The 16,056-nt window shown below is 31.7% G+C and overlaps 2 protein-coding genes and 1 long non-coding RNA gene across 4 annotated transcripts in view; 1 reads left to right on the top strand and 2 right to left on the bottom strand.

Annotated features, from left to right (window-relative positions):
* Window positions 1–1,350: 1,350 nt before the first annotated feature.
* On the bottom strand, window positions 1,351–4,964 carry LOC129927465 (uncharacterized). 2 transcript variants are annotated; one of them, XR_008779075.1, is made up of 4 exons: window positions 4,415–4,964; window positions 3,087–3,193; window positions 2,662–2,735; window positions 1,351–2,305 (listed from the first exon to the last, which is right to left on the bottom strand). It is a non-coding gene; the product is annotated as an uncharacterized LOC129927465 (long non-coding RNA). The 2 variants fall into 2 exon arrangements; XR_008779074.1 differs by having other exon boundaries at window positions 2,667–2,735; window positions 4,415–4,963.
* A 4,417-nt stretch (window positions 4,965–9,381) lies between these two features.
* LOC106062702 (translocon-associated protein subunit alpha-like) overlaps window positions 9,382–16,056 on the bottom strand; it is a 29,693-nt gene continuing 23,018 nt past the window's right edge. The window contains exons 8-9 of the mRNA XM_013221020.2: window positions 10,645–10,744; window positions 9,382–10,345 (exon numbers count right to left, since the gene is read on the bottom strand). Of these exons, the coding sequence (XP_013076474.1) occupies window positions 10,266–10,345; window positions 10,645–10,744 (180 nt within the window). The 3' untranslated portion in view covers window positions 9,382–10,265. The remainder of the gene's footprint in view (window positions 10,346–10,644; window positions 10,745–16,056) is intronic.
* Window positions 12,382–13,601, top strand: LOC129927464 (uncharacterized). The gene is made up of 2 exons (XM_056036847.1): window positions 12,382–12,719; window positions 13,119–13,601. Exons 1-2 carry the CDS (start codon window positions 12,577–12,579, stop codon window positions 13,423–13,425), a joined length of 450 nt encoding a protein of 149 aa, XP_055892822.1. The 5' UTR covers window positions 12,382–12,576; the 3' UTR covers window positions 13,426–13,601.

Raw genomic sequence — 16,056 nt, 5'->3', positions numbered from 1 at the left:
TTGGCGCCTTAGCTTGTCTTTAAAGCATTTCTGTGGTACCTCTTTATGTGCATATGACATGTTAGGCAAATAGGTTTTGCCTATCGGAAGGCCATTTCGGAATATATAGGTGTTTAAAATGAAACTCCAAACATCTGGACTTCCATTAACCAAGAAAATAAGCTTAGGATTCAAAGAGACGACACTGGCATTTCAGCTAAGACAATCAGTAAAATTAATAGCAACTTTAATTGCAGTCCACCAAACAAGATAAAAAGAAACAAGTGTGGCTTCAATAGCATTGATGATATTTAGTTTACTTTTATCTCATTTACTAGTATTACTATTTCATTGACTAAGGTTTTTTATTGTCAAATATGCATAAGTACATGTACTAGTTCCTGCAATTTGATGAAAAATAATAATTAAATTGTGTGTAGTCTATATACAAATGTTTATAAGAGATCACAGCTTCTAAAACTTAATTTACTTAATTTCAAAACTATGATTTTGTGTTCTGACTCTACTCTAAATAAATTATATTTTATTTTAAGAATGCAAAGTTGGAAATTCTGTTCTGATGAAAAAAAATTATTAAAATAAAGTAGATGTTTATGGTTTCTTTGTATTTATTTTTAAATTATTTATTCATTAAAAATTAATTGTTCATTAACATTTACTTGAAGTAAAGATCAAAAACACAAATTCAATACATGATTAGCTCTCAATTCATGCAGATCACAGCCCATCACTTAAATGTATTTACTGTCAATTCTACACACTATTCATTTCAAAATGTTGCTTTAAATTGTTATATGACACAATCAAAGTACTGGTACCTCACATTGATGTAGGCCTAAAGCAGCTGAAATAATGACAAATTTTCATTCAATAACTTGTACTGTCATTTATTATCAGACGTGTTAAAACTAATGACCTGTATCGTCATCATTTGCCTCCTTCAGTCGTAGAAAGACTAAGGTTTCATCTCAGAGCACACTTGCTCATGTGGCTGTGGAGCCCTATTTTGGAGACACTCCCGTCCACAGATAGCACAGGTTAAGGTGGCTTTTGCTTCGGTGGTAGAGGAGCTGGCCGTTTTTCGGACTGTACATTTTTCTTCCTGAGCTGAGACCTATGTACTTTCACTGTCCATAGCTTTCTTGGTCACTGTCTCTCCATCTGTTGCGGTCTAAAGCTATGTCTTCCCAATTGTCAGTATTGATGTTCACTGATTTGAGGTCACGTTTTATTACATCTATGTAATGGAAGTGGGGGCGACCAGTTTTTCTTGTGTCAGTAGTGTGTTAAAACTAATGACCTGTATATATAATTTATTAAGCAGGAGCATCAACAAATCTTGAACAATAATTGTCTACAGAAAAACTTTATTCTTATCCAAACAATATACATTTACAATGTATTTAAGCAAGTTAATTTATATTTATACAAATCTATATGGCCTAAAGATTATAGCGTATTTTGATGTGTGAATACCAAGTTACATTATTACATGAAAATAGTGTACTCATTTTTTAAATATTCTGGGTAATAAAAATAAAAAACTAATGATACAATAAAATTGAAGCATTAGTCAAAAAAATAAAAATTTCACTCAAGATCTATGTGAACTCTGCTTGAAAAAAATCATTTTGAAATTAATTTTTAAAAAAATTATGGTTCTTTAGTCAATGGAATGATAGCAGCAATTATTTAACGATTTCATGATTATCCATTCATTTCAATATACTTATAACTGAAAAATAATTCATAAGGTTTAGATAAAACCATTTGAAATAATGATTATAATTTTTTTCTTAATTTGCTTAATTCAAATCTAATATAAACAAGATTTCCTCTGTCAAGAAACTTATGAGGGAACAACATGCATGTTGCAAAGGGAATTAAGAATATTTAATTGATGTTGCTTTTTTTTTTGCCAACATTTTAAACCTTTGCACCATGTTTTAGTTTTAAGGAGAATGCACCATATTTTATATGTTAACTTTTGTTAGATTCTTATTTTAATTTTAAAAAAGTAAAATTTCCCTTACCACTCATCTACTGCACTCCCTCTTGTTTTAATGGGGCTCAGATTAATAGTTTTCAAGTACAATATGAAACAGATTTAAAGATATACTAAATCCAAACCTGTTGGCTGAATAATAGGATATACATAAATATGTATACAGCTTACATCATAATATATATATCTTAAATTAAAATTGGTCCAAGACTTTTATTTTGCAACATGATGGGATTTTCCTTTCTGGTGGTGCTATGCAGGAGTCCAAGAATCTCATCTTTTCTCATAACAGAAAGTTATCTAGTTATAAAAATAAATAAAAGGATTTAAAAAAAAAAAAAAAATATGTGTGACATATGTGTTGACCATGCTAAACGTATATATGTTATTAATTATAGTTATATAATTTTGCCATTCTAAAAATAGTCTGTAACTAAAAGGAGCTACTGTGTTAATGTGTAGACATGGCCCTGACCTTAATAGTTATGAATTATTACTATAGGTGAAGGCAGATGTTCAGTTAATTTGATGCACATTGAACTAATCTAAAAGCAACTATAACATATATTATGATTTACATTTTCATGGAAAACTAGTTTTTCAAAAATACAAGTACTTCAGCTTATGAGAAAAGTACATGGGAAAAATTGCAGTACCTTACCTTTAAGAGGTGCAACCAATCATTGACTTTTCAGGAATGCATGCCTTTTTCTTGCATTTCCAAACATAACTGTAATTATACAATTAGGCATATTGGTTAATTTCTTTTGAAAACATTAAAATTAAAAAATAATATTATTAAATTGAAAACGTTGTTGTATCAAACATACAAATTATCAGACAATTTTGCCTAATTTCATCAAACAGTTTATTGTAAAGGAATGGCCTGCACAACAGCCAAGGTATATTAGGCATTCATGAAAGATGAATGTGCTTAAGAGTGTTATAAATTAAAAAAAAAAACTAGAGAAAAATGTTAAATTCCATCCCAGATATTTGGATGTTGCTTGACCATGAAAATCACACAATTCATAAAACATCTATTAGATAACTAAAATAAAAATTGTATAGTAGTACTTACATTAAATATTGAATGGATGCCCAGAGAGTAGAAATAGTATAAGTATGCTCCTTGAGCCATTCTGGTACATCATCAGAACTGGTTGCCATGGTTCTACTTGTTAATAACTGAAACATTACAAACATTTTTTTTTATTTATAATTTATCACAGACTAGAATAGAAATGTTGCCAGGAAAAATACCAATGGTTAGAATACACCTGATGCTACTTTTGTAGCCTTATTACTGGTTAAAATGCACCAAAACTTCATTAATTAAATCTGATAAGAAACATATATGTATCACACAAGTTCAAGTTTATCAGAGTGTCATAGCAAATAATTAACTAGATATGTGAGTTTTATATTAAAGTACTGAATTTCAGGGGATAGATCCAACTTGACACCACATCATTTATTATTTCATGAACTCATGGGTCTGGGTATGGCATGGAATGGAAACTATTATTTAATATATATGGGGTGTAGGCAAGGCATGGATTATAAATTGTCTTGTATAGATTAGATTGGGTAAAACTGCCAATCGAAGGTAACTTTTACTGATAGATCTGGATCAATTATAAATTTATGGGACCTAGGCCTGCATAAATTTTATCTTTTATTTATATATTTTATGTACATATATAACTAGTCTAGAATCTATAATTATATCTTAATAATAATTTTTGTAGATGTCATATAATATCTAACATATTAAGTATAGATCAGTAGATTTAGAATTTTAGCTAGTGGAATATTTTTATATCCTAATCTGAACTGGATCTATATATCTAGAATTTAGATCAGTAGATTTAGTATTTTAAGGTAGTAAAAACTTTTATATTCTAAATCTAAACTGGATCTAGATCTAATTATTCTAGAAGCTTAGATCTAGAAGACTAGTTGTCAAGATTTGACTACACTATGGCTAATGCACTAGCTTAGTAGGCCTACTAGATAGATCAAGAGACATAGTACTAATAGACTAGTCTTGCCTCGTTGGGCCTCTCAAATCAGCTACATACTTTAGAGACAATTTAGGAAGGTGAATATCGATCCAATTCAAAGATCTACAATCTACATGTTAGAGTCTAGCTAGAGATGCTAGATCTAGACAATCTAGTCTAGAAGGCTTATCAATAAAAAATAAAATCAATCATTTCTAAAGTTTGTAAAATTATATGTAGATCTAATCTATCTATTTATAATATAATAAAAATCTATGTCTACTTTTTAAATATTTAAAATGATATGGCTGATGATATTAATTATTTTAATTGAGACATTGACATACTGTCACATACAAAGTAACAAAATAATTAGATCTTATACTAACTCATAGACTCATACCGTATTGTATTAAACCTTCGAGTTTACATTCCACTATCTTGACTTGACTATATTGACTAAATAAAGGGCACTATGATTATAGATGTAGATTATTATCTATGATGATGATGTTTATCAACTGGTAGATCTATAAGTAGTATCGTCACTTTAAGTATAATCAGTATAACCACTGCATTCGTTTCATTCACTGTCTCAGCTGTATCAATAATCGTGTGAATGTGATGTCTAGATTTAGATAGAATTGATAGATTATAGATCTACTATTAAAAAGTATTAACTATACTAACTATAGTGTCTATACTATAGTATAGCCAGTATGACTCGTATGAGTATACTCATATACTGTAAAAGTGTATAATAGTAAGTAAGTATAGCTATACAGACTAGATGATCGATAGATCTAGACTCTACTAGACTCGATCTATTCTATAATAAATATTCATATTGACAATTATTGATCTCATGTATGGTCTAGATCTAGATAAAATAGAGTGGATCTCATGACTGTCTACATTAGATCTATTGATTTTTTTTTAACCGTTAATAAATCTAGACCTTAGTCTTTAACTTTAATCTAGGTGTTGTAGATCTATATTATTCTAGATATTATACAAGAGATCTAGATCTAGATCAATATAAGTTTTGGTTTTTAAAAAATTCGCATTCGAAATTTTAAATACCCAGATTTAAGTATTTATATACCCATATTGGTAGGTCCGAGTTAATCATTTATTAGATCTATTAAAGCATGTCTATATAAAAGATTATTATTTTAAAAATATATTATTATATAAAAGATATAGTTATGAATATTTACTTTAAAAAATTAAACAAAATGAATTTTTCCCTTTTGCCAATTAACACTCTGGCTAGCAAAAAGGATGACTCCTCAATACTGTGAAAAGACGATAACTGCATGAGTTGGTTTGGAATTATATTTTGTAAGACTAATTTTCAAACATATCCTTCATGAGAGAGAACGAAAAAAGGTTGTCAATAAAAAAAAGCTGGCTGGACTACGCAAATAATGGACCAGCCTCTCTCTCTTGATATCTTGTTAAGAACATTGGTGACCGGGAAAAGTGGATGGTTTGGTTGCGCGGGACAGATGATAAAAATGACATGTACATAAAAAAAACTCCAGATTTTGTGTAAAATACCCAAATGAGGAAGTACTGAAAACACCTATTTTAACAAAGTGGCCTTAAAAAAAAATCTTTTGTGACGATCCATTATTCAGGGAAATTGTATCTATTTTATCAGATAGTCAGAAAATGGATAAAGTTTGTACAGATCTAATAAAATATAGTGTGGGGAAGTTTTACTCTCAATGAAGGTCAATCCAAGTGGCTCTCTGAGTAAATTTCTTCTTTGGCATCCTCATCGATTTTTCAAATTGGTATGGTGCGCGAAAAAAGATGCGCGACGGCACTCTGATCATAAAATCTCGAAGCTGGTGTTCCATTAGTATAGTTCCATGGTTGAACCATCTATGTCTTTCATCAATGTAGCCCTTAGGTGATACTTATCATGCTAGAAATATCTAGATCTAGAAAGTCTAGATCTACTTATGAACTTTAAACATAATTATTAAAAAAAAAAAACTTCCTTCAATAGCAGTCTACACCAAGACTAATCCCCTGACCCCACAGATAAACTGTTACAAAATAAAGTCTATTCATTTCAAATATATGTAGGCCTACAAGCAAATGTTTTTATTTGAAAACAAGGTTACAAAAGACAGTTTGTGTGGAAACACAAACTCAGAATCGGCCCCCGAAGAGGTCCACCCAGGCAGGTTTCAATATTTTCAGAAAGAACATCCAAATGAAATTATATCAAATGAGACAAATGAGAGATAAGAATGGAGAAAGAAGGTTAACAGATCTTGTGTAGTGCCCCAACGGTCCCGCAGATCAAAGGATAGGTGTAAGTGAATGTAAAGTTAGATGTGAACCTGGCCTAACTAGTTCCCCTTTTAGACATTGTAGTCTATAGAGCAGATGATGTAAAGTTCATCTGTTTTTGTGGCCTACGGTTAGCAAGGGTGTCATTTAGCCAGCACAACGACCAACCGTCTATACTTTTCTCCAACTAATGTCAGGTACCCATTAGAGCTGAGTGGACTCAGAGGCGCCCAAAGATTCCAAAGTTGAAAAACCCAGTCTTCAACAGGATTCGAACCAGGGACCCCCGGTTCGGAAGCCAAGCGCTTTACTGCTCAGCCACCGCACCTCCCCTGGCCTAACTGATGTCTTATAATTGATCTAATTGTTTTGAAAAGGCTGTGAAATCTCTTATTCGAATCCTTAAAAAAAAATTAATTAATTTCCGCAATAAAAATAGGTTCAGAAAAATGAAGTTTTTAAGATCACTATTCATTTTAAATTAGGTCTAACTTATAATGCATACTAATTAGCTTTTTCTCTTTAAAAAACTGCTTGCATAACTGATTTTAAAAATTAGATTTTTCGCTTTCAGAAAAAAAAAAGTAGCCATTGCATCAGAACTTTGAATGGTCTAAAATATTGTGATGTCAGATTTTCAATATCTTTTCTAGTTTACGAGATCTAAACGGGACGGACGGACAGACATTTCGCACAAAACTAATATTGTCATTTCCCCTTTCGGGGGCCGCTAAAAATGGATTTAGGTCGATTAGCTATTTTGATAGCTCCATTCATTAAATTTTTACAGTCACGAATTCCGCATTCGCTTTAATTATAACATTATTATTTCGTTTAATTGTTTACAAAACACTCTCAGTGACCACATCGACAGTGAAACGCAAATTAAGACCCGCGGGCAACATATGGCCAGTATTAATACATAAATGGTCTACAAAATAGTATGAATGCTTATGAAGTATGATTATATCAAAATAGTATTTAACAACAAAGGGTGCCAACTTGTTTTATAGTTGTTTTATTCCAAAACCAGAGTTTACCGTAAAAGATTATCTTGTTTCAACATGGAGTGGTAGTGAAATGAAGTTTGATATCAGAGGAAATTATCACAGGTTTTCAAAATGTAGGGAAATGGGAGGGGTGGCTACATGAAAATACATAGATGCCCTAGTCCCAGGGATATGCCATAGTAATTTTTATCCGATGATAAGTTGAAGAATAAAGCAAGATTCAAAAACCAATCCTAAGTACAAATAGATACATTTCATACTACATAACCTTTGATCCTTGTTTGATGAGCTGCAGTCAGTTAATGAAACAGCAACATTTAAAATGATGTTTACATAAACCTCAAATGATTTCTGCTGAATTTTGACACACTGATATAATCTAAAAATGTGATCAGTCAGTCATAATTATTCAATTTGTTTTATATAGAAAATGTACTTAGTTTAAGGGGAGATGAGCCTTGTATAGATAATTAGGTTGTTTGCTAAAAATTTTAAACTATTAATTTAAGACTATGAACCTATTTTTATAAGTACCGGTACTTGAATAGCTGTGGTTAGCATGTCAGCCTTCCATCATGGAGGCTTGAGTTTGAGCTTTTTTTTCGAACTTCAGCTATTAAAAAGGCAACAAGGAAACCTTTCCCACATGGAATTGGACAATATTGTGGTCAAACTGAATTTCTGTTTGGACTAATAGAATGATATCTTAAACCCCACCCTCCTTTTTTTACTTATGATTTTGGGAGACATAACATTACAGAATAAACTATTCTGATTAGAATTCTACAAAATTAATATATACCAGTACAACAATCATGTTTTCATTTTTTTCTTCACCAGGACTTTTGAAAAGGTCGTTTTGTCCATGTTGCAGCAGGACTGAAAGTACTGTATAATATTAATTTATATTAAATTTGTGATAACTTAGTATGCCATTGTTTACTATTTGTTTCCAATTTAACATCAGAGAATGAATGAATTTAAATTATGGAAATAATACATAACCTAATGTTCTAGTGTTAGGATTTTCAGTTCATCAAAAAAACAAACAAACATAAATAGGTTGGCACCTTAGTCAACTGAATTGTGCATGTACTAAGCATAGTCAGAATTGTGCCATTGAGCATAAGACAGTGATATTTTATCCCCAGTTTAGGCAACTTTGTATTTTATATCAGCTGTAGTGTTACATTCAGGGCTATTTGTTTTAGCTATGGGCAAGAATCAGTGCAGTAATGTCATGCAAGATGGGATGGGCCAGAAATGATACTGTGCCAGTGATTTACACATCATCTAGACCTTGTCTGGAAGCAAACCTGTTTGCTTGTTTTTTAAAATCACACTTAAGTACTGCATGGGTACATATTCACAAATTAAATATTTCTAATATTAACCTCCTCAGTTGGCTTATCATTCCATTAATGGCTGAGAAGACATGTCAGGGACCTAGGCATACATACGTAACTGATGATAGTTGAGCAAACCCTTAATTTCTGAGCTGATTGAGGAAGTAAACATTTTTTTAAATATACACATAACAAGCTTACAGTAAATTACAGTATTCATTGACCAGCTGTACGTTATTAATACACCTGTTGAATTAAAGGTCAGTTTCCCAATCACAGAATGCTTCTAAACCTAATTGGGTCATCTTAATAAACCATTAAGGAAGGAAAATACAAGATCCACTGGGATAAGAGGTTGTTATTCTCAGAGATGAACATAATAACCATATGGACTTTATCAGATCTATTTCTTACAAAGATGTTGAGTTACGCCACATTGTCAATAGTAGTCGAACTGAATTTCCATTTGATTGGATGAATAAAAATTATCTATCTTAACTAGCCTAGTTGAATTCTGTATCAGCATGTACTCAAATAGTTCATAAAGAGAAAACAAAATTTTCAAATAAATCTTGTTCAAATACCCTCCTTATGTGCACATATGGTGTCTGTCATGTTAAGAATTGTGGTTCAATTCCTAGATCATTAGGCTAGCAGTTCAGCAAGGTTTACTTTTACTTGTAGAAAAAAAATCAAATTGAAAATAAAATGTGTAACATGATTTATTGACAATACAATTACTATAGATTTGCATTCAAAAAATGTTTTAAGTAAAACAAAAGGGAAAAAAAAAAAGAAGAAAGTAATACCAATATAACTAACACAGTTAACAGTATCAGATGCTCATTCTACACTGACAAATATCTATTAAAATGCAATCTATAAATTGATTCATTGAAATTAGACAAGACATAACAGAATAAAATAAATAGCAGAAGATTCTATAATGTAGGATTAATGCTATCACTGAAGTTCGCAAAATAAAAGAGCAATTAACCTTCCATTCATTTATCGCAATGAAAGAAGTATGACAAGATGACTTTTTCAAGGCAACAGAAAACAACTTGTTTCATGACATTGCATCATTCACTATTTAATTATGGAATGACTAAGAATCAAAGCATTCCCATAACACCATTTACATGACATGTAATATTAATATTACAAGACTAAAACTATCTTGAACTAAATATTTCGACTAAAAAAAATAATTCATGTGTGATCCAGTCTTAACACAATTGCACAGATTAATATATATCAAACAAAGAACTCTCAAAACAATCCCATCCACCATTACTGTACAATTATACATGTGCCTTTAGAGAAGTCATGTCAATCAAGTACTTTCATCACATTTAAACAATGTATGACTATAACTGCAGCTCTATCCTAGTGCTCACACCTTTTTTTTTCTTCCTTTTTCTTTTTAATATCTTTATAAAAAAAAATAGCACTAAAACAAATAAAACATTTTCAAAGTTACATTGAATTTCGTGAGTAGCTTTAGTAAAACAAGAGTTTGCTTGATTTGAAAGTGATGAATGCTTTGAGTAAAACGCCACGTAAAAACCTAGCTTTGTGTTTTCATTTATTCTTCCTTGGAACCTGTAGAGCGCAAATTGCGCCTTTGCCTTGGAGACTGTTTTGGGGATCTCCTTGGTGACTTGCCTGCAATTTACAAAAAAAAATTAAAAAATTACAGTAAAATGCATACATACATTTACGCCTTAAAAATATCAAAGTTCCTAATCAAAGGCTTGGGACAAAAGCATACAAATGCTTGGTTACTATACTCAAAAGGTTTAGAACTGCATCTTAGAGAAAGCTAAATTTTATAGCTTATGTTTAATGTTAAGAATGCTAGGTTCTATGGCAAAAAGAAAAAACTCATCAGTACCGGGGTAATTCATAATTAATGCCATTTTCGCAAAGCTTAAAATAGGAAGTTATTGTATAAATAGACATACTCAGTCCTTGAAGTGTTTCCTTTGGGAGCCAATCATAATCTACATCTGAATTTTGAGTGCCCAGTTCAACAGGTTTTCTGGGTTTGGAGAGACGTTTTCTCTGGGGAAAAAAAAATCTAAAATATTACCACCATCTCTACAAAATATCAATGTGTTTAGTGTGAAATTTCAGTTCAATCTGAGATTGCTTGTCGGAGGAATAAAGTATATATTTTACCAGACAGGGTTGATATAACCTTTGTAAAAAAAGATGTAGGTTCATTTTTAGTGTACAAAACAAACTACACACAGCTTGAAATAAAACCCAAGCCATGCTCTAGCGCTTTGTTTTAATATAGCAAGCCCTCAGGAAGACAAAACAAAAAGTTTTATCTGCTTTATCCTTGCTGTCACGTATATATTTAAATAAAAAGTCTAGTTTAAAAAACTTAACATATTTATGCCCAGTACACAGGGTTTCTGCACCAAAGTCAAAATGAAATTCCAGGAGTTTTCCAGAAAAAAAAATTAAATTCCATGACATAAAATTTGCGCCAAAATATTAGATTTACTAGATCTACATAATAGTCAAAAGTTGATTAATTTAGGTTTAATAATTAAATTAAAAATTAGCATACTCATGGTATACATTCCTGTCATCACTGTCCAGAGTTTAGAAAATTCAGTGTTCACAAGCTGGATAAAGAAAGTATCCAGTCTATCAGAGGTAACACTGGGAGGCAGCAGAACTTGTAATTAAAATGGAAATGTGCAATTGTGTAAATTCAGATTTAATACTATTACAGTCATCTGCAACCAAGATGCTCAAAGTGGCATATAAATCATTTAAGGAGCTATCAAAATCTTGCAAAGTGTATTTGGGCTTTTGCATTTTAAACTTCTGGTGAATAGCATTCTTCAATGGAGATTTTTCAATGAGTTTGAGAACTGTTGTCAGCAGAAACTTTCTGCTTTCCATCTAGAAATTTAAAACATCACTAGTGCTGGCTTTAGTTTTAATTTACAAGATTTTTTGTCTATAATAAGCAGTGCTGCAACATAAGTAAATTCTTTGAAAACAGCTGGTGTTATTTAAGTCTTTGCTAAAATGACTGAAGCATGCTAAAGCGGTCTTGGGCCATAAAGCATGAAAGGGCAATCAACAATAGTGCATCTGATTGATATTTTTAGAAAAGGTTGCAAAACCTTTGCAATTGAGATGAAGCTTTCAATTTTGGCAAACAGCCTTAGAGGTGCTCAAAAGACTTTGTGTTGATTGCCTTCTTAGCAGTAATATAAAACTATGAATTTGTTGGGTTACTAGCTTAGCTGTCGGTGTAGGGACCTGTAGGACAAGTGACAGTCATTGAGACAAATATGGCAGCCATCTGAGTTACCAGACTCGCTTGTGCTTATCGGATTTCAGATGCGATTTAAGTGCTGCTTTACCAATGTTTGAAATGATAATTTTTTTGTTTGTTTTTATAATGACAACAAAAAGCTTTAGTGTCACTGACGGATGATTTCTGAAGCCAAGATTTGTATATCTAGATTAACCCTCAACTCATTAGCTACTAATGCGCCCTTCCCCCCTCAGTACTAATGTGCCCGCCACAGCACACATACAGCGTGACTTGCGTAGCTCTCGTGTTATTTTGAGCTGGCTAGGTTTTTTAACTCCCTGCAGACGGCTAACAAAGAAATGGTACTCTGGTGTACCATACTTTTGACAACAAATAAAACTATTTAAAAATTATTTTTTTTAAATGAAATATGCTTCCCTATGAAATATAATGAAGATAAAATAGTTTGGTGCAAAAAAAATTTGCAAATTCTATTTATATATTATTTCTCGTTCATTATAAAAACGTAAATACGAGAACGATGGCACGACGCCATTTTGGATTTTAGAAAGCCACACGCTTGTTGACGCTCGCTAAAACTAAGCCGAAAATGGACTCAGATTCGGATTATCAGCCTGAAACTGATGTAGATTCAAGTGATGATGAAGTCTGGGAACTCATTGACTCTTCAGATGATTCAGATGATGAGAATATTCCTCCCAACAGCACTCTGAATGCGACACAGCCAAACGTGTAAGTAACCATTATTTTTAGACCTAGGCTAGAGCAAGACCGATCGTCTAGATCTAGATCTACTGATCTAGATATCTAAAACGTTTCAATGTGTAATTGAAATTGTTCTGTTCTTTTAATAATTATTAGTTAATCCCATTGTTTTATTTCATAAAAAAATATTTAGTTTGAAAAATATCAAGCCTTCTGATAAGCTCATCTATGCTAGTCATCTTTGTTTACATGATCAGCTGATTCAAGCCTTTGTTACACTTTGTAGCTTGTCAGCTGTTGATATCTAATAATTTTACAAATGTAAATAATTTTATATTTAGAAATCTAGTCCTCAAGTTTTTTAATTTTGTATTTTCAAAGTACATTTGTCAATTTTTCTAATTTTTTTTTTTTATATATCAACAGAAACTATGGCTATGATGTGCTGGACACTATGCCAGAGGCCCCAGCAAGCTTTCTTCCAGAAAGGGTCCCTGGTATACAGCTTGACCAAGTTAGGACACGAGACTCTGCTAAACAATTTTTCAGAGCTATTGACTTTTTTAAACTTTATTTTACAATGGATATTGTTTTGCAAATCTGTCAGTACACCAACACCTATGCAACTGAACATGGACTGCAGAAACCAAGTGTGTTCCAGAGTTGGTATGAACTAAGCCCTGACGAATTCTACAGATTCTGTGGACTTATCATGTATGCTGGCATTGTTTAGGTCCCCAACATTGAGCGATTCTGGTCAACCAAATCTCTATACAATGGACTTTGGGCAAGAGCCTTTATGTCACGTGACAGATTCAAGGCAATAATGTGTTTTATTAAAGTGTCAAATCCACTTACAGAGGATCCCAATGATAAACTCTGTAAAGTGAGAATGTTAACGACATACATTAGAATGAAATGTATAAAGCTTTACCAACCTCATCAAAATGTCTCTATTGATGAAAGAATGGTTCGGAATAAAGGTAAATATGCATTTCGACAATACATTCGAGACAAGCCAACAAAGTGGGGCATGAAACTGTGGATCCTTGCTGATTCTTTAAGTGGGTATACCTATGATTTTGATATTTATTTAGGAAAGCAGGATAATGGCCCTTTTGGATTAGCTTATGGGGTGGTGATGAAATTAACTAAATCTATATCTAGGCAAGGGTATAGGCTTTTTTTTGATAACTTTTATACTAGTGTCCAATTATTAAAAGATCTTGGAGCATGTGGAACTGTTCTTAGGACCAGAAAAAGTTTTCCTAATGCTATAAAAGATGTTAAAAATTTTGAAAAAAAATCTAAAAGGGAATACATGAGATGGATCAGGGATGGACAGTTATTGACAGTTCAGTGGAGAGACAATAAGACCATATCATTAATGTCGACTATTCATGATGCCAATGACAGTGTAACAGCTAAACGACGGACTAAAACGAATGGACAGTTTGAAAATTTGACTGTGAATCAACCAACTATTGTACATGACTATAATAAATACATGGGGGGTGTTGACAAAAGTGACCAGCTAATTAATAAATATAATGTACTTCGTAAAACAAATAAATATTGGAAGACTATTTTTTTTCATATGTTAGATATAGCTAGGGTTAATTCCTATATTCTTTTTCAAGACTGGAGGGATAAAAATAAAGATGTACCTGAGCTGAAAAGACCCACAAGATATGGCCAACTTAATTTTACTGAAGAATTAATTAGAGAGTTAGGAGATATAGGTATTGACGATCCTGTACCAATCGCGTCTAAGCCCCCTGTTCATTTTAAGCATACAGTGGATCCACAGTTTATGGATAAGAGAGGGAACTGTAAATTATGTTACAGTAATGAAAAAATAGTTAGAAGAACTAGTGTTAAATGCAAGGTGTGTGATGTGTTTTTATGTTTTCAAAAAGAAAGAAACTGTTTGTCTCAGTACCACAAATTACTATAAAATCCTGTTTTTTTGTTCTATTTCTCACTGTACTATATAATAAGATGTGTAACTAACAAGTTTTACTCTATTTCTGGATAGTTTATAATATAATTTTGATGTTTAAGTAAATAAAAAATAATAATTTTCTAACTAGTAAAAAATCATGTCGATGTCATCATTTTTCTAGAAAATGATTATTGTTTTCAAAAATTTGTAAAAAATTTATTTGTCAATGAATTAACTTCATTTTTGTCAGTTGTATACAGAATTGAATGTATTTTAATAAAATGTAAATATCATTATCATATATTTATTTATTTATTTTTTGTCTACTTTGTGAATGTGAATTTTTAAAAAAAATTAATTATTGAAAAAAAATTTATGACATAATTATTTCTTTAAAAAGAAAAAATATATTTTAAAATGATTTCAAACATAGATAAATTGAAAGAGCTTTCAATTTCAAACAAATTGATGTATAACACTCAATATAAAACTGTAATTTAACAAAGTTATGCCCTGCCAAGTAACAGACCCCCAGTCGCTGACAAATTTCTAGAAAAACCTGCAGTCTGTTAAGAGTTAAAAAGTAGAAATACAGATCGTTTCGTTAAAAAAACCTGGATGTTTTTACGTCTTTCGCTTCAGTTTCTATGGGCCTTCGAAGTTTGTTGATTTTTTTTTCGATTTTTCTTAGCTGCACAGACCATTTTCTCAATGACCTTTCAATTTTTAGACCCGTTATCGCAAATAATACACTAAATACAGCTAATAATGAACTTGATATTGATCAAGACATTTTGATCATTAGAATTTAGCGCTACATTTAGACTTAGATCTAGTCCGATTCAGAGAAAGAGTGAAGTAAATATTAGATCGATCATCTAGCCTAGATCTAGACTATTCTGGATCTAGCGTCAATGAATCTTCAACATCTTTGACTGATATTTTGAACAGTTTTTATTTACCACATGAAAACTTTAGATAAAATAGATCTAGTTGGGGGCGTACACAACGTTGGTTTGGACAATGGTTTGATTACTTTTACTTGGTTATGCTAGAAGTAATGAAATCTGAGACACATGCAGAACCACATCAGCATGATGCCATGTTCAGGCAACTAAGGGCCTCACGCGCACCGAGTGAAAGTCAGTAAATACTCAAGACATATACAGATTTTATATATAAGCATAATGTTTATTGTATAGGCCTACTAAATTCCTACTTAAAAAACATTACTGGTCTTTGGGTAAAATTTAAATATTACCTAAAATTACAGATCTGATGGGGGGGGGGGGGGGGGGGGTGTGTCCACCAGTCTTCAAAAAATCAGACACTCGAACAAATTTTCGTCTTTACCTGATGTTTGTTTGTAAAATGTTTGTTTGTAAAATGTTTTACATGTTTCGGATGTTCCTTCAGAGT

Source organism: Biomphalaria glabrata, chromosome 7, assembly GCF_947242115.1.
Source record: "Biomphalaria glabrata chromosome 7, xgBioGlab47.1, whole genome shotgun sequence".
NCBI lineage: Eukaryota > Metazoa > Mollusca > Gastropoda > Planorbidae > Biomphalaria > Biomphalaria glabrata.
Note: the sequence above shows the minus strand (reverse complement) of the source record. Positions and strands in the feature narration are given on the sequence as shown.

Excerpts from the sequence above, each read along its gene's own strand:
- LOC129927464 (XM_056036847.1), top strand. The coding sequence starts at position 12,577 with ATGGACTCAGATTCGGATTATCAGCCTGAAACTGATGTAGATTCAAGT. Across the intron at positions 12,720-13,118 it reads AATGCGACACAGCCAAACGT|AAACTATGGCTATGATGTGC; the intron begins GTAAGTAACCAT and ends ATATATCAACAG.